At 40.1% G+C, this 18741-nt stretch overlaps 1 protein-coding gene across 1 annotated transcript; it reads right to left on the reverse strand.

Annotated features, from left to right (window-relative positions):
* Positions 1-229: 229 nt before the first annotated feature.
* Positions 230-18188, reverse strand: camk1a (calcium/calmodulin-dependent protein kinase Ia). The gene is made up of 12 exons (XM_030730280.1): positions 18099-18188; positions 16741-16859; positions 4275-4406; positions 3169-3243; positions 2516-2654; positions 2263-2389; positions 1900-1975; positions 1702-1814; positions 1534-1612; positions 974-1061; positions 640-805; positions 230-388 (listed from the first exon to the last, which is right to left on the reverse strand). The coding sequence occupies exons 2-12, from the start codon at positions 16824-16826 to the stop codon at positions 285-287; spliced, it is 1185 nt and encodes a 394-aa protein (XP_030586140.1). The 5' UTR covers positions 16827-16859; positions 18099-18188; the 3' UTR covers positions 230-284.
* Positions 18189-18741: the final 553 nt, after the last annotated feature.

An 18741-nucleotide genomic window follows, 5' to 3' on the forward strand; every position in this document is an offset into this window, starting at 1 on the left:
ACATGAAGCAGCTTTTCATACCATCATGCAATGCAGTTTAAACCTGTATATCTTGACTCATGGTGTGTGTGTGTGTGTGTGTGTGTGCGTGTATGCGTGTGTGTTTTTCCTGAACAAAGGAAATAAATGTATGTTTTGTCTAAACTGTAACAGTGAGCTGGTGGCTGTGGATGTACTCTGGTGGACAGTGCCTGATATCTGCTCTGCATTCCTGGCCAGACTGGGCGGGTGGGCGGGCTCTGGGCGCTTCAGGGATGTCACATGACAACACCATCAGGTTGTGCTCAGATGCGACTAGTTGGCCTGCAGCAGTAGGTGCAGCTTCTCAGGCTGTCCCGATCTGTGCTGCCCTCATTGCTTCCACGACGGCCGTCCTCGTAGTGAGACACTGGATGTTAGAGGAGAGCGGGGATTATTCTGGGATTTTGTTCTGGCAATGGTAACAACAAAACCACATTAATGTTTTTCTCTGGTTTAATTGCAACTAATAATTACAGCAACTCTGGTATTATATAAACATATTAGGCTCGTCTCCTTTCACATAGAAATCCACATAATTTCTAATCATTTACATTATAACCTTTAATCACCTAAATTTAATACAAAAATGTTTGAATTTGGATTTGTTCATTAACTTACAGCTCTCCTCCTCCCCATTCCCCAAATCCTCCTCCTCCTCCTCCTCCTCTGGGAGCAGATGTCCATGGCAGGGACTGGTGGGAGTAATCTGACTGGGTCCCTCGAGACTAGTGCCCAGCTGCAACTTCCGCATGTGGCGCACCACCGCTGTGGCATTAAATGCTTGCTACATGGAGGGAGGAAAGAGTGGAAGGGGGAAAAAAAATAGTAAGAACCTTCTGTGTCTGACGGCTACTGAGAGAGGAAAACAGTTAAGGCATACAAAATGAAACTACTGGCAATCTTAATGCACCTCTTCCAACAGGGTGCTCTGTGATTCAGCCAAGGCACTGACCTTCCATTTACTTTTGGCAAAGTTCTTCTTGATTTGTGCGCTGACAGATTCGTGGATGTTCTTATCCAGAGCTGTGTCACCACATATCCTGAAAGAAGAATTGGAGAATTTACAGGGATTTGAGGCCTCTGACTGAGACTTCATTCTGTTACTGATTAGCACCATTGATGACTAAGCATGAATGGATAAACCAATCTGCAGAACATCGATCTGCAGCTATTTTTTAATACTCAATTCTTTTACACTGTGACTGGCTAAAAGAAGGACTGTGGAACGCAGCTTTTCTCCAACATTTGACAATGCACAGTCAAAGAGATCAGTCAGCTAAAGCAATCAGTTATAAGCACATTGACAATAACAAAAAGAAGTATCAGGGCAACCTTTTTTTGACATATTAAAAAAAACAAAATTTCATGTCTGAAAACCAGAAAAAATAATTTAAAAAATTACATATAAAAATTAATACAACTAAAATAACATTTTGACGTGAAAATGTTTTAACACTGCTCATTACCACATTATAGCAGCTACATATAGGACCAGCATTTTAGCTCTCCTACCATGGATGCTGCAGGGCCTGCTCACACGTGTATCTCTTCAAAGGGTCTTTTTCCATCAGATGACAGATGAAGTCTTTGGCTGCCAGCAAAATTAAGGTTCATGTTATGATAATCCAATATCATTTGTTCTTTTTTTAGTTGTACTTGTAGTAGATATTTCAAGGTTACCTGAATCTGAGATGTCATCCCAATATGGAGAGTCAAATTCATATTCTGCTTTCAGAATCTGCTCAAACAACTTGGCGTCATTTTCATCGTAAAACGGAGGATATCCACATAATCTGAAGAAGTGACATCGGATTTTATTTGATGTGAGAAAAACAACCACTCTCCATACTTCTCATGGACAAATAAACTGTGACTTACAGAATATAAGAAATAACTCCTATGGACCAGCAATCCACCGCTTTACTGTACGGCTTCTGAGCGAGCACCTCAGGAGCTGAAGTGCACACAATACACGTTCACAGAGTGGGAAAATATATGAGACAGAGCAGCAGTGAGGATGAATTCAAGTAATCTTGACCTTTCAGTAATACTGTGTGATCTGCCAGGTCATGTTAAACAGGTAGAGAGCACTTCTGAAACACTTGCAGTTGACTCAGTAGTGGATGAAAGAGCCTCTCACAATGCAGAGAATAAAAATGGGATATCAGCTGAAACAGCTAGTACTAAGCTCACATGAAAGCGAAGGGGGACGTGAGAAGACCGGAGAAATCAATGCCTTACCCACATATCCAGGAGTCCCGCAGGCTGTGGACATGACACTGCCCGCCCCCTCAATTTTTGACAATCCAAAGTCACTGATCATAATCTTGGAGTCTTCATCCATACTGTAGTACAGCAAATTCTCCGGCTGCGGAGACAAGAAGAAAGATCAAAGTGGAAGTTTAAAAAAAAAAGGAAAAAAAAGAAAGAAAAGCAGGCCAACTGAGAGCTCGGTTGAGCTTTTATATCTCTGTCTTTTGCTGAATTAAGATACCTTCAAGTCTCTGTGGACTATCCCCATATCATGGAGGTATTTGACTGCATCCAAGATTTGATGGATGAGCTGGCTGGCATCTCGCTCTGTGTAGAAACCTTTCTCCACAATTCTGTCGAAAAGCTCACCTCCAGATACCCTGTTGGTAAAAAAAGAAATCAGGGGAAAGAGCTGAATATTCTTCTACCTCTGCTACAAATATTAGAAGGGAGTTTGTGTTCAATAAGAGAAATTTGTTTAAATAAACAATATTTGTGTAGCTAAATGTTGCTCAAATCCACAAATTTTTACTTTAGATTTAGTTACCAGTGGTTTGATGAATTTTAGCAAATTGTCTAAATCTATGTAAGATGCTTTCATTGTTTGGTGAATGGGGCTGCAAGTGGGGTCATGAGTTTGAACATTTGAAATTATATATTTTAATACATACATGATACGCTATCAAATTTATAGTGTTACATAATGTCATATTAGCTGCTATTAGAGTTTACAAAACAAGTTAAAAAAGAAAGTTATTTCTGATTAATTTTTTTTCTAAATTAACAGAACAAAATCAAAAGTTGTCTACATTATTTTACAGGAAGAGTGAGAAATGTGTATTTTGTTTAGTGTAGTTGGCGGTTGTGTAAGAGTAAAGAGGAAGGAGAACTCACAGCTGCATGACAAGATAAAGGTGGGATGTACTTTCAAAGATGTCCTCCAGTGAAACAATATTGGGGTGCTTGATTCTGAGGAACATGAACAGAAATCATCAGAGATCTGCTGGGTTTTTTTTTTAAAAAAAAAACACACATTTCAGCAAACATTTACTTTTAATTGGTCACCAGATGGCATTCTTGCTGCATAATTCCTATTTAGTGAGGGCTGTTCTCTCTCTTTTCCGTGGAGTGTACAATGGTGAACTGAGGTTAAAACAAGGTATTTACACTGTTCCCTAAAAATAGAACATGTGAAAACCTCCCAGAGAAATCGCAGCTAAGTTTTAGATAGACTACCTCTCGTTAAGAATAAATCTGAAGAAAGTGCAGTTACAGGGCCTAACAGAACAACTGTAACAAATGTTAACCTCACAACAACAACAACAACAACAACAACAACAACAACAACAACAACAACAACAACAACAACAAAAAGATTTGGATCACTTATAGTTATGAACCAGCCAACAGAAGGTTGAGCATCTCTCTTGGCTGCTGAGTCAAGTTGAGAGCATATGAACCGTCACTAACACAACAGCAGCTGAGAAGGGCTAATGCGACTTTTCGTAGGGTGAGAGAATCCCTCGTTCTCTTCTCAGATCATTTTTTTTAAACTTCCCTCATCTTTCTCGCTCTCAGGGCTTTCTTATTTATTTAATTCTGATTTAAATATTCAGTCCACTCCTCCCATTCTTCCATATCATTCTCCCTGTATAACCCCCCCCCCCCCCCCCCCCCCAATCCCTTCTCCTCCCTCTATGTCTCTTTCTCTTTCTTCAGTACACTGCTGCGGGGAACTCCACACCATCTCCGCCTCTGTGTGCTGTTGCCCTGGCAACAGGGACACTAAAAATAGGTCTATCTTCTTTACTCCTGACATTTCCGGTGCACAATCCTACTGTTTCAACTGACACCGTGCATTTAGTCACCCATTCAATTGACCCCTTGCATATATTCTGATTGATGTATATGCACTGTAGCACGAGGCTGCACTGATTGATCCTTCCAAGCTGGACACAAAGCAGAAGCCGATGCATCGCAAGCAACTTCGGCGGCCTCACCTGTGTAGGACTGCGATCTCATTTTCAATGTTGTTCTCTTTGCCTTCCAACGCTTTCTTGGGAATGCACTTAATGGCCACAAGCCTCTGAGTCCTCTTTTCCTCTGCTAGAACCACCTCAGAGAAAGCGCCCCTAAAACACACACAGATGTACATGCACAAATCAGAGTGAGAATATATATATATATATATATATATATATATATATATATATATATATATATATATACCAATTTTTTGTTTGGTATTTTCCACTAATTGGAAGGATCTTGGTTCGAATGATGTATTGTCCTCGGGTGAGATAATGAAAATGAATTTCCCTCACTGAGTGTGTGATAGATAAAGTGTTGTATGCACAGATTAAGGCACTTGTGCATTAGTGTATGAGTGGTCAACAGGACTGGAAAAGGGTTTGAAAACATCAGTGTTTAATTTACCACTTAACTACACCAGACCTCCTAATACACTGCATTCAACCATCTAGTTTTGTGTTTGTGCAGCGAAGGTGCGTGTGTGTGAGAGCGATGTTTAGATGAATAATTCAAAATGGTGGCATTAACAAGAGGTTTTTGGAGGGCTGAGAAAAGGCTCAGGAGGTGATGCAACAGTCACAGGAAGGAAAGAGACGTTGCTTTAAAAAAGGAAACCATGTTCAATAATAGATAGAGTAAATGTAGTGTAGCTGTATCTGAGGGAGACTAGACTGCATTATGGATTATGGTCTGGTGATGATGAGAGGGAGAATAGTTTGTATTTACACAGTCTCCCCACAGGAGCGTGGGAGGGAGCTCAGGAGGGGACCTGAATGCACTAACATTGTTAGCAACCACAGGGATCTTTTCCATGTGTGCGAAGCAACACTGCCACTCAAAGCACAAAAGGACGCTCAGTGTTCAAGTTTTAGAAAACACCATCCTTTGAGCCAAAACTCAGAATGTGGGGGGTAATTTCAGTTTAAAAATCTTAAATAAAACAATATCGACATCACAGTGTTTTTACTAACCTCACTTCATACTTATTCTGCTCTTAATGTTAATCAGCAGTTAATTACAGAGCTGATGTCATATTTTTGTCTGTCATCTTTCCATAATAAATGCTCTGCCTCAATCTGCGGTAATCCTTGAGATGGCTTTGTACCGTGGCCATCTTGTGCTCAACAAACCGAAGCAGTAGAAAGATTTGCATAGTGAAGCTGATGCACAAGATTCTCACACACATCTCTGGTTTCGTTTTTAAAACGTCCTTAAAATAATCTCAGAGCAGAATTACATAAAACTCAGTTTCTCATTGATCCTTGAAAGCATTTTAATACATTTAAGTCTGCAGCATTTATAGCCAGGCTTTCATCACAGGGCCAAGAGTGCTAAACTTACATTATCAGTCAGGAAAACTGTTTAGATTTATTGAGGGTGGGGGGTGTGTGGGGGGGGGGGGGTGAAGTAAGGCAATAGGCCTTCCACTGGGAGACAGGCCAGTGGAAGCCCTAATGTGATCATGTGACTTACATGGAAATCTGTGCAGTATTGCCTCACTGTAATATGCATTTGAAATCTCCTGTTTCATTATGAAAAGACCCACCTTGTGTAAATGATATTTACACATTTTCTTGGCTTTTTTTTTTTTTAACGATAATGATGTCAACAGGTATACAGGAAATTAACAGGTATAAATGTGAATCCTGTCCACTGTCCTGAAATCACCCACATGGACTAATGTGTATTGTTGTACTTGAAAAAGTGTGACTTTGTGGACTTTCAATCATTGCCTTCAAACCCACAGTTTATATTATAAAACACAGAGTTCACTGTTACATTGAAGGTAAAAGTGCACTTACGTTGTACAGATAAAGATTTTGAGCAAGTTACAGATGTGTAACTTGCTCTGTGGTTTTTTCTGCATGCTTTGCCACTAGAAATTGTTCTGCAGTGATTTGAGATATGTACAGTATTAAAGTAACCAAACAGTAAAATTAGAAGAAATCATTTTCAATCATTCATTAAAAGTTTAGGTAAATTTGCCAATGCATTAGTTGAGGCCTCATTTACACAGTAGCCATAAAAACAATAAACAGAAGGAGACGACATAAATACATACAGCACTTTACACATTTTTACACCACTAACCAATGTAAGGTTTATACCACAGCTGCCATAAATTAACAGTATTGGTAATTACCAAATTTTTATTTTTAATATATTTCTGTAATGGTTACTCCACCACTATGTCCAAGTACAACCTGACAACACCAGTGCCAACATGGGTATAGACTTTTATTCTTAATAAAATACAAAAAATTAGAAGAGGAAGCAAACTACCACCTGCTAATATTACATTAGTCACTATTAGGGATGGGCCATTTCATACCTTCCACAATAATACTGATATACATTTTTAAATGATAAAAAAAAGTGCCAGCTCACAAGATCGATGTAGCGCTCACAACAACGACACAAGCCCAAACATGTTGGACAGAGAGAGAGCTGCGAGTCAGTCCCCAATGAAGATTTAGTACCTAAAACTGGAGCTACTTGCAAAACATAGGCAATAAAACTGTTCCCTCTAAAGGCAGAAACTAACCAAGGTCGGATTATCCAATGGACATACTGGGCAAATGCTCTGGGGCCCACACACAACTGGGGGTCCATTGAAGAAGCAACAGTGTCTTGGTAGTTGCTCCAGCAGTTGAGGCTGACATCTTAAGTCTTAAGCAGTTTTGTTATACTTTTAGTTAAAATTTCCAGGGAAAACACTACCTAAGCTACTTTTGCGCTTACATTTGATTTATACTGTGTCACCGGACATAATGCTGTGTCACTACGATTGCAGCATAATGCTTGCTGCTGCTGCTGAGGCTGCTGCTGGCACCTTGTGGCAATAGATTCTCACTTTGAATTAGGTACTGTGTCATCAGTGACAGTACCTCATTGGAAAAGAATGAAAAATGTAGTTCATTTTGGCTACACTTATAAATGTTATTGCCTGCAACTGCAATCATCGATGAAACGTTTAGGTTTTTTTTTTTTTTCCCTGTTTCATCATAAATATCATTATCACAGGTTTTCTTGAAATATGATGATATATTTTCATCCACCTCATGATTACCTAATTGAGAGTTCAGTTCAAGTTTCCCACAGTTTTCTCACTTTACTCAAAAGAATGTCACGTGACTGAAAGAAGTCCAGCCTCTCAATACTACAGCAAAGGCTGTGATCGCCTCTCAGAATATATCATCCAAACTTTTGTTTAAGAAGTACAAATGTCTAGATATAAAATAATAATAGCTATAAAAGTACTATATGGACGCATGAGCTGGACTAATGCTTGAAAGTGTTCTTGAAACAATATGGCTACATCATTTCAACACATATCTGTAAGTGACAGAGAATGACAGAGTAACTGAGAGAGCTAGAAAAGGATCATCGCAGATGTACATGTAAACACACACATACACACTTTCCTACTGTTGCCATGAGACACACTGTAATTAACCATCCAGTTGCTCATTTCTCCTTGGAGACATGGTAGGGGTGGACTCTCAGCGGGTTTTGGAGAGGAACACAGAGGAAGCTACTGTAGCTGTCGCTATGAACTAATGAGAACCTGTGAAGAGCTGTGTATCTTAACACTGGACAGGAGTACACCCAATAATAATAAAAAAGGAGCTGTATGGTGTCATTCAGTCGTACGGTTTTCATGTTTTTTCAATCTCAGATTGAAACACAGTTTCTGTATCTCACCAGCAATTAGCAACATACGATGGAAATGTATTTAATGCCAATAAATAATCCTGGCACACATATCAACTTGCTGTTAAGAAATTAAAATAAATAAATTTCACATGAGTCATTGGGCGCAAGACTCATAGCTGATGCATCTGTCATCTTGGCTGTTTGAATAAGCTTATGAAAGAAAGAAGACACACAGACAGACAGACAGACAGATAGATGACAATCATAACTCTGTAGCAGAGTGATGATGTTTATCCCAAAGCCATAGGCACAACATGAAAACATGCACCACAGTATGGGTATCTCTTCTGTCTCTCACACATGCACAGACACACACACACATGCGCGCGCACACACACTCACACACGCACCCACACACACACACACACAAGTTGGGAATAACACTATCAGCCCAGCTGTCTAAATGGACAAATATTGATTCACACATTCTCATATCAATGTCTTGCAGTGCTTTCACTGTAATTAGTGGTATTACTGCACACACACAGTCTCTCTCTCTCTTTCTCTCTCTCTCTCTCTTTCTCTCTCTCTCTCTCTCTCTCTCTCTCTCTCTCATGAATATAATATACAGCACTGTGTAAAAGTTTTGAATCACACCTAATTTCTTTGCACTTTTAAGAAAGCCAGACTTTCTTAATTTTTTAAGTGGTCTTGAGCAATTGTGACTTTGAACGTGGCATGGTTGCTGGTGCCAGACGGGCTGTCTGAGTATTTCAGAAACTGTTGATCTACTGGGATTTTCCCACTTAACCATATCTAGGATTTACAGAGAATGTCTGAAAAAGAAAAAATATCCAATAAGTGGCAAGTCGCCAAAGATCAGAGGAGAATGGCCAAACTGTTCTGAGCTGATATGAAGACAACAGTAACTCAAATAACCACTCATTAAAACCAAGGTCAACAAGGAACAGGAAACTGAAGCTACAGTTCAGATGAGTTCACCAAAATTGGCAACAGAAGATTAGCAAAACATCTAGTCTGATGGGTCTTGAGTTCTGCTGGTAGTGGTGGTGTAATGGTGCGGGAGATATTTTCTTGGTACACTTTGGGCTCCTTATTACCTCACCTTAACCCCCAACCAGTCAGGCAGATGACTGCCCCTCCCTGAGCCTGGTTCTGCCGGAGGTTTCTTCATGTTAAAAGGGAGTTTTTCCTTCCCACAGTCACTAAGTGCCTGCTCATAGGGGGTCTTCTGATTGTTAGGGTCTCTGTGTTACTGTGGGGTCTTTACTTTACAATTTAAAGCACCTTGAGGTGACAGTTGTGATCTGGTGCTATACATAAAAAACTCAGTTGAGTTTACCTGAGTCCAAGTATGTCCATCCCTTTATGACCACAGTGTACCCATATTCTGATGCTGCTCCCAGCTGCTAGATCTAAGTCTCTAAGTCATCATACATGGTAACCCTAATCTTACCCAAACCCTATATTTTGTAGAAAGACAAAATAGTCTTTTTGGGGAAAGTGTGCATATGTGTGTGTGTTATTTAGAAGGATTGTTATATTTGATCCCTGATTGGGAGCTTGGATAAACATTTTAATAAAAACAAAAACTACATATTCTGATTGCCGGCAGTTAGAGTCTAAGTCTTAATTACTCAAGACTGTAGCAATGAGCAAGTCTTGCCTAGTGCCTTTGTTTAAAACAACAGATGTTTGTGGCAATGACTTTTATTAAGTTCTTTTTTGTTTTAGGTGGTGGCTTCACAGTGAGGAGAAATCATTCTCTTTTTGAAAACATCTACAAGCATCCATAAGTCTATTGATCCGACCTGATACAAATACTCCTTTCAAGCCCAACACGCCTCCAAGTCCCCCCCAAAAAAACATTCCCATTTTAGTCTAATCCATAATGTATGTGTGTGTGTGCGCACGCGTGTGTGTGTGGGCTTGAGAGAGAGCGTAAAGGGACACTGCATCTCTGTGTGGATATCCAGTATAATCCAATTCAAAATGATCTCTAGATCCATTTTTTCACTGCAGAAATATCTTTATACATTCATATCAACAAAGCTTGGGAGTGGACTATTCATTAACACTTGTACACCTTTATGTTCTCCCTCCACTCTGCTAGAGTCATGTGTAAGTCAAACCTCTTAACTCCTCTCCTCTTCTCTTCAAACAAGCTAACTAGCACAAGTGCTTTTCAGTGAGTCTCAGTACTGCATCATTACAATGTTTATGCTCATTATCCACCTGGACAGCACAAGTAGTTCTTAAAGCTGACCTGCCTCATCTCTTTGTTTTATTTGAAATTAAAGCTCATTTTATAGCTATTCTGTCTTTCTGAGTCACACTGTATGGCAAATATCCTCCCTTTTAAAATGTCAGCTAGGTCCTGATGTTAAAGCTAATTGAAAAGAGGTATTTCAAAACTAAGTCAAATAGCATTGCTTAGGTTTAAACTAGGATCATGAAGTCATTGCATTATTCTTCTAAAACCCGTTAGGTATCATGTAATTACCTTGTTGCTTAACAGAGCGCTCTAAAAGAAGAATCAGACATCAGCAATAAACTTAAGAATCACTCTGCTGTGGGAGCTTAAAACTGTTTTTACTACTGTGCTGTGGTTTGAATGATTTGTTAAGTAGCCTCTGTGCATTTCATTTCTGTTCGACAAGCTGCCAGCTCATGGGTACAATCTCTGTCCACGGTACTCATAAACTGAACTTATGTTCATGCGCACTATCACTATTCACGATTAAAGTCAAGCTGCAGCATCCTGTTTTGTAAATAAATGCGTTAAATTAAGTGATTCCATCTGACACTTATTCATACTGTAAAACAAAAAGACATTTATTTGATGCAGAGAAGCAAAGACTTTCAGTAATTAATGACAGCCATAAACCACAATAACTGCAGTGATAGGTGAGCTCCTGCAGTCTCTTCTTCTATCTTAAGCCTTGAATAAACACTCCGGGTAAAGAGGGGCCAACACAGAAGAAACCTGAGTCAGCTAGAATCTCATCATGTTGCACCTTAATTAGTGGATAAAACAAAAAAGATATGACTCCACAACAAGTCTCAAAATATAATCTGGAGTTCCGTATACTAAACTTATGACTATAAAGTGTTTACACCCACAAACTAGATGCATAAAGAGCCATCCCTCACCCCCATTTCGGGCTCTCCTACCACATCTTCATCATGCGGGTCCCTGCCTATCATACCCTGCTGAGACTCTCCAGACCAACACAGACCAACACCAACACTGTGTGGTCCAGTGATGCTGCCTCTGTGCTGCAGGACTGGTTCCTGTGTTTGGACTGGCAGGTCTTCAGGGTGGCTGCTTTCTGGGAGGGGAAGGTGATCTGGAGAACTATATATCTGCTGTCCTCTGATACATAAGCAAGTGTGCTTGTGAAGTTACCACCACCAGGACTGTGACGTGCTACCCGAACTAGAAACCCTGGCTGGATGCAGAGGTTTGTTCTCTGCTGAAAGCAAGGGATGCTGCCTTCAGGATTGGTGACTTGCAGACATTCAGAAGGGCTAGAAGAGAACTGACTGCTGGCATGAAGAGGGACAAAGCCACATACGCTCAGAAGATCCAGGGACACGTAGGATTCACCCTGCTCATATATAACTCCTCAGTAAAACACCCAGGCTGCCATATTGTGAAGTTTGCGGATGACACAGCAGTGACTGGATGCATCACTAGCAACATTGAGTCCGGCTACAGGCAGGAGGTGTAACACCTGGAGGGACTGTGCAGCAAGAACAATCTCTGCATCAACGTGACGAAGACAAAGGAGATTATTGTGGATTTCTGAAGGGTTAGGCACCCCACCCCCCACCCCCCCATACATCGGAGGATCTGTAGTGGAAGTGGTCTCCAGCTACAGATGCTTTGGTGTAAACCTAAGTAATGACTTCACCTGGAGCAACAACACTTCCAGTCTGGTCAGGAAGGCACACCAGTGACTCTGCTTCCTCAGGAGGCTGAGGTGTGCTGGACTTGGAAACCTAGTTTTCACCTCATTCTACAGATGTGCTGTGGAGAGCATCCTGTGCTCCTGTATCACTGTGCGGCATGGAAGCTGCTCTGTGGCAGAGAAGAAAGCTCTGCAGAGGGGGGTGAAGGCTGCACAGAGGACTGTCGGAGTCAGCTTTTCCACAACCACGAACATTTACACCTCCAGATGCAGGGAAAGCACTACCTGTATTATGAAGGACCCCACACAACCAGCACACGCACTTTTTGTTCCCCTCCCCTCAGGCAGGAGGCTGCAGAGCGTTAGGAGCAGGACCACCAGACTGAGAAACACCTTCTTCCCTGAAGCTGTAAGACCGTTGAACTCTGGTGGGGCTGTGTAGCTGTACTGTTCTACCTATATCAACTTTAATTGCACTTACTCATGCTGCTGTTCTTGCACACACCCATTCGTGTGGCTGTCATGTGTATAAGTCACTGCTGTGGTACCATGTGTCACTACTATTATTCCAGTTTAAAGTTGTTTATCTTTATATTTATTGTGTTCATTTTTATATTTATTTTGTTCTTTTTATAAATAGTTTTACTTTTATATTTAGTCTTCTTTTTAATATACTTAGAGACTGTTTTTAAAACATACTGAATAAATCCTAGGAAAAAAGTACTGTATTTATTTCTTACACTTTTCATGATGAAACAAAACACGTCTCTGCACATTAAGCTACATCTACAGTAGAATATGCAGGTGACCAAAGATTACAAAATCTGTTCCCTTTGCTATCCATTCATCCATCCATACATATTCTGCATTTATATACTACCTTTTACCCTTAGTAGTTCAACAAAGTAAAGCCCAACTGCTGTAAGACCTTTAACACCGATACTGTTAAGACCAATATCAATACTTGATGATCCTTGATGATATTCTGACATATCAGCCAATATTTGTTCTCTTTCAGACACACAAAACAATCATGTGCAGTTATTTATTTGCTCATTTACGCTCTGCTCGGCTTTAAACACGTTTGTTGCTAACAGGGAAGTTGCAGAGTGCCCTGGACACACTATGCAATGTCACCACTCATAACATGGTTGAAGGGTACTTGTCCTGTCTCTTTTTACGTTTTCATTTTCAATTATCTGTCGTTTTAAATGCCTATTCTGATAGATCAGAAAATAGCTGATATCAGCCAATAATATTGACCCAACAATAAGTAAGCTGGGCTCTACTACAAAGTGTCTTAAAATTGACAGCTTCCCACTCATTACCACTGACAACAAGGCTGCCAGCAGGAGGAACAGGGAGAAGGACTGAGTTACCTTGCTCTACCACATGAGACCCAACCAACCCTGATTAGGTAGGCGTTAAAAACAGTATCTTCCTGGAGTCTCAGTTGGTTGCCTGGCACTATTTATCTAATCATCTAATTAAACTTTTCTTTTATCAAATGAAAAAAAAAAGTGTTAATGATTAGAGCACATGTGCTCTGGGGATACTGGTGGATGGATTTTGTTTTCTTTGGACAAAAACAAAAGAACCTAATGAACAGTGTAGCTCACTGTGAGACGGTAAAAATGAGCTTTTTATTTAAGGGCATCTTGTCCAAATATTCTCTTGTGTGGAAACTATAACGTTTCACTTTTTTGCATTTCATTACACAAACAGAATCATAAGTCTCTACAGTGCCTTAGGCTCTGTCTCATTCATTTCATCCTCGATAACTTACAGTGTTGAGGGAGAAAAGCATTAATGAGAATAACAAAAGTGGAAAAACAGTCTCCAAAGCATGACAGGTATATTAACTGTAGTGGGGGGGATTTTTTTTTTTTTTTTGCATCTGCTAACACTACCATGAGGACAATTTGTTCTCCAGAGGACTTCAAACAGAGGTAGAGCTGTGAGGATTATTCGGATCTGAATATAATATTTCAACATAAATCAATTAACTTCACACACTAAATTCCTGGATAAAGCTTCCCAGTAATCTTTTCTCCGAGCATAAGGAGCTTTCCGTCAACACGTTAATTCTGCCCTCTGCTAGGTCCAGCTATAGTGACAGGAGGGAAAGAATATTACTACAGCATTTTCTCCTCTTTTTTTTTTTTTAGTCTGAAAAAAGGGAGCATGCCATCCTGGCATTTTACTCACTTCAATCCAAGTTATATAACCTTTAATATCACATTTTAACAATCACTGTTTTAAGGTGCTGTGTGAAATCCTGGTAGAATCATTGCAGGAGTTATGAGCATTAAGCAGCAGTCATGAAATCTGAAACATACAGACAAAGTACGTTACAGACAGCATGCACAGCTCTGAGAGACAGATTTTCTGTCTCTTACAGCATTTAAGATAACTAGACAGTCTCATCTGCCCACCGCTATCTCACTGTTTTGGATGGGGACCAGAGTTGTGCAGTCATTACTATCTGATTCTGTGCTGCCTCTCTGGGGAAGCAGGTGTGATTCCAAGAGGAAAGAAAACAGCCACACTACATATGGCACACTCGTGTCATCACAGGTGGATGTATGCTGGGTCACTTGTACTCAGTTTAGGGGTGGAGAGGTGCCCACCTGACCATCTGGTCTCCGTCCTGTCCCCTGGAGAGTGCAGTCACAGGTCTGCATGAGCCCAGCCTTCACCATTACAGACTGCAAGCCAACCTGAACCCAGCTGGTTGAAGATTAATTTTGTAGACTTATTAAATCAAGATTTAAAATGTATTTCAAATTCCAGACTATGAGACAATAACAAAATGTAATCGGGGTCAATTTGAGGGCAGCAGGAAATATGATTCGCTGCCAGATTTTACATGACTGGTCAGACTCAAGCTTCAACAGATTTTCAGGCAAATTGCAGTCAGCCACTGCAGCCAACTTTTCTTGATTACCCAAGTTAGGAGTGCACACAACTGTCTTATATCCTCCGTGGCATCCATGATGGTGTAACTCCCACAGACACATATGAGAAGGATAAAGAGTAAGAGGTCAAATTACAGTTTCATGCTGTGGTCTATTCCTAACTAATGGGTGATCTACCCAGTTAAATAATTTTTGTGTCAGTAAAAAAATGTGTTCTTTAACAATTTTCATATACAAACAAAATGCATCAAGAGAAATAGAGGAACTACAAGAGGAAAACCAAATCAGACAGTCTACAAATACATCACATCCTCCTCAAGCAGAAACCTCCGGAGCCAAAAAAATGAAGTCAATACTTGTGCTGAAAACTGCAGTTCTTCCACTGGCCACTGGAGGCAAACAAGTCAATCCCATTAGACTCCATGTTAAAAATGCCCAACTTTAAAGCACCAAACAGCATGTTTGCAGTCTGTTACAAAAAAATGTTTTTGTTGTCTGTAGAGTTTCTCCCTTCATAGCAACTCTGCCACACCCCTAATTCTTGTGTCCAGATGGATGAGTAATAAAAAAAAATGTATTATAACTCATCCATCTGGACACAAGAATTAGGGGTGTGGCAGCAGTTTTGACTGACAGGTGTCCTAGCACAGGCATCTGCAGTCCACTGGTATCTGCTAGGCCCTGCCTCTGCTAACTGGAGTCACTGAACTGGACCTCTGCATTGTGTTTGTACTCTTGATGCCTCTTGGGGCATTTTAATTGAATTATCTTACAAATAACGTATGCACCAATGTGGTTTATGGAGGCAGCTTGCTATGCAAGTTTACTAGTCACCATGACATCACAGTGGCTGATAACTCCATCTTGTTGTCCAAATATGTCACTGTACCTAAAAAAAACCAAACTAATACGACGATAGTCAAAACACTAATGTTGATGCTTGAAATTGCAGATCCCAAATCTCATAGATAATGCCATGGTAGCTATATTCATATTTTATATATAGACTATTATTTAGATCAGTGATTAGGGGTTAAATGGTATGAAAAAATGTGATTAAATCTTTTTTTTTTAACTGTACTTGTGCTTATGCAGTCATGCAATAAATAACTACTGACCAATGGTGGTGTTCACTAACAAAAACAACAGCATCCAAGTGTATGCATGTACCTTTAAACCTCAAGCAATGTCTTTTAAGTTCTTGACCAGCAACAGTTAGGTTTGTAAAGTCATAAAATCCAAGCCAGATCAAAAAAAAAAAAGTCGAATTTAAGTCTTTATGCTTTTCTATTTACAGATTTTCTTGCTTTATATTGATTTTGAACACTCAAACCCTAAGTAAAACTTAACTGTGCATCTTAGGAGAAGGTTGAGTGGAGTGGAAGCTATGCCAGCATCAAACACAGATAGGAATAAGTGCAGACTGAGTCAAAATCTTCAGGATTCAGGCTCAAAGTTTTACAGCTCCAACAATGTGAGTAAATGACAACAAAGACACCCCCCACCCCGTTTATTCCAATCTATACAACATGTTTATGCGCTCTGCTATCTGCAAGTACCCATCAGTTACAGTGCATATAGATAACAGATGCCAGCTTCACAGTATGATGTCCCAGACTTTAGAAACCTGCCAGTGTTTGTATGGGTTTTGTCTTCATGGTAACATGATTAAAAAAATGGCAAAATATCCAATAATGAAGAAAAATTTAATTCAAGTTACAGACACATGCTTATTTTGGTATTTAATTATCCAAAGTGTTTCAGCGTCATTCCCATTGCTGAGGTTTCAGCAGTATTAGTGTAATGCAGACACAGCAAAAAGAAGTGTGGCATTCATTCCCCGAAGGTATAGGAGTGCCTTTGCCCGTTTTGCCCAGTCGGTCATCCAGCCTAAATCTGGCAACTAAACTGTAAGTACTACTTACGTTCCCAGCACTTCTTTGAAGTCATAATGTTCTTTGATGTCTGACGTCTTCTTTTTCCATCCATTTCCATCCTCTCCAAGAGGCATTCTACAATGCTGATTGGATTCGCCACACTACAGCTGTGAGAACAAATAAAGGAACAGACTCAGATTACGCACAATTAAGTTCTGATCAAACACATTGATCTTCAATAAAGAGAATCAAATTAAATTATCAAGTGCAAGAACTACTGACTTAGTTAGCAAGACTTTTTATTTTTTAAATTGTTTAGGGCAAAAACATCCAGTTCTTCTCCACTTCCACATATTATCTATATTGCAAACTTTTCAACACAGAGTGGGGATATCGATTTTTAGGAAATATTCTACTACAATCTGTGCATTCCTGCAGTATTTAATATTCAAATATTCTGCCTCTGTGGGTTTTGTTTTAATAGGTTACAGACTGGCTTACTGGTGGGATTGCTACCAAAAACCTTTCATCTTGTTTGCATTTTTAAGGACACTCCAGGTTGCACTGCATTGAGTGACAGGAAAACAAGTTGATGACAAAATATCAAATTCCACCAATGCTCTTGTATTTTATTAAATAGTACAAATTAGAGAGGCAACTTCTGTCTGGTTAAGAAGTAGCCATTAGTGAGATTGGAAAGAGAAATCAATGAAGACAAAATAGATTTGCACACTGATGAAACGGGAACACTTTACCACCACAAACCACAACAATCACAGAGTTCAACGTTGACAGCCGGCTAAAAGCGACTAATAAAGTAGGGCAAACAGTGCAGCAGAGACTGTCGCAAGAAAGGACCGTATACTGTGGCAAAAACAAACGCATGGTCAGTGGGTTGGAGGCAGACACCAGCTGGGGGACCTGTGCTATATTTAACAACTCGCTTGAAACAATTAGGTTTCTCTGAAGAACGAGAATCTGCAAATATACAAATCCTAAGAGATCTTTCAAGTGGAAACTCTAGGCTATTCCAGTGATTAAGGTTTGACAATAGAGACTGCATCAAGGCTGCAGGGCGTGAATGACAAGCAAGCAAGGAGTTTGAATGGAAATTAAAAATGATGCACTAGGTTTCTAATGCCAAAAGGAGCCCGTTTTTCGTGGGTCGTGGTGAACATGCAACTATCATAGGTTACAGGGAGAATAAACGGTGTGGGTGTGCAAACCATACTGCAGCGCTCAAGGGTATGGCAGTCAAATGAAGACAGCATCTTTGGGTTTAAGCAGGAGGCTGCGGACATGCGACAAGGAAGTGCAGCAAAGGTACTTTGTCTAATAGAAAAAATAAATAAATAAAACAATGCAAATGAGCCTGCAATGAATGTTGAACTGAAAAGGGAACGTACCTAAATGGCGATCTGTAGCTGTGATGCGTTCTCCTTCCCTCTGGGAGCGAGTGTGGTTGCTGTGCTTGTGCGCAGCGCTGGGTCCGCTCAGACTTCTCCTGACGTCAAGAAAGCCGGACGTCTATGGACGTAGTGCACCATGAAATCACTATCTGTTCCCTCAACAACGTGATCTGCGATTCACCTTATGATAGTCAAGCCCCCGTCTGTTACAGTTTGACATCCGTTTGCACTATTGCGCAGATAAATCTCCTGCTGAAGCAGTGTGCAAGTTACATGCAGACATTTTTCTAAAGAGTTTTTGAAACAGTCATAAGACTCCACTTTGAATAAATTATCGATCACAGGTAGAGAAGCCTGTATGGTTACAGTAGCCTAAAACTTTTTAAACGGAAAAATTGCTCAGAATGAAATATATTTGTTGCTTTACGCGTGAATGATCTCCCTTCCCCACGAATCATCTTTCTTTCTCACACTTAAACCATTTCCTGCCAGCCAAGTGACATGCAAAGGTGCGAACAAACAAAAAGCAGGCTAGAAGACCTAGGACTGAATAATATGTACGCCTGTTTATACCCGTCTCACTCTCTTATTAAAAGTTCGTCGTTTCCCTCAAATCACGTTTTATTACTGAACTTTTTAT

The sequence above is a fragment of the Archocentrus centrarchus genome, chromosome 5 (genome assembly GCF_007364275.1).
Source record: "Archocentrus centrarchus isolate MPI-CPG fArcCen1 chromosome 5, fArcCen1, whole genome shotgun sequence".
Taxonomy (NCBI): Eukaryota; Metazoa; Chordata; class Actinopteri; order Cichliformes; family Cichlidae; genus Archocentrus; species Archocentrus centrarchus.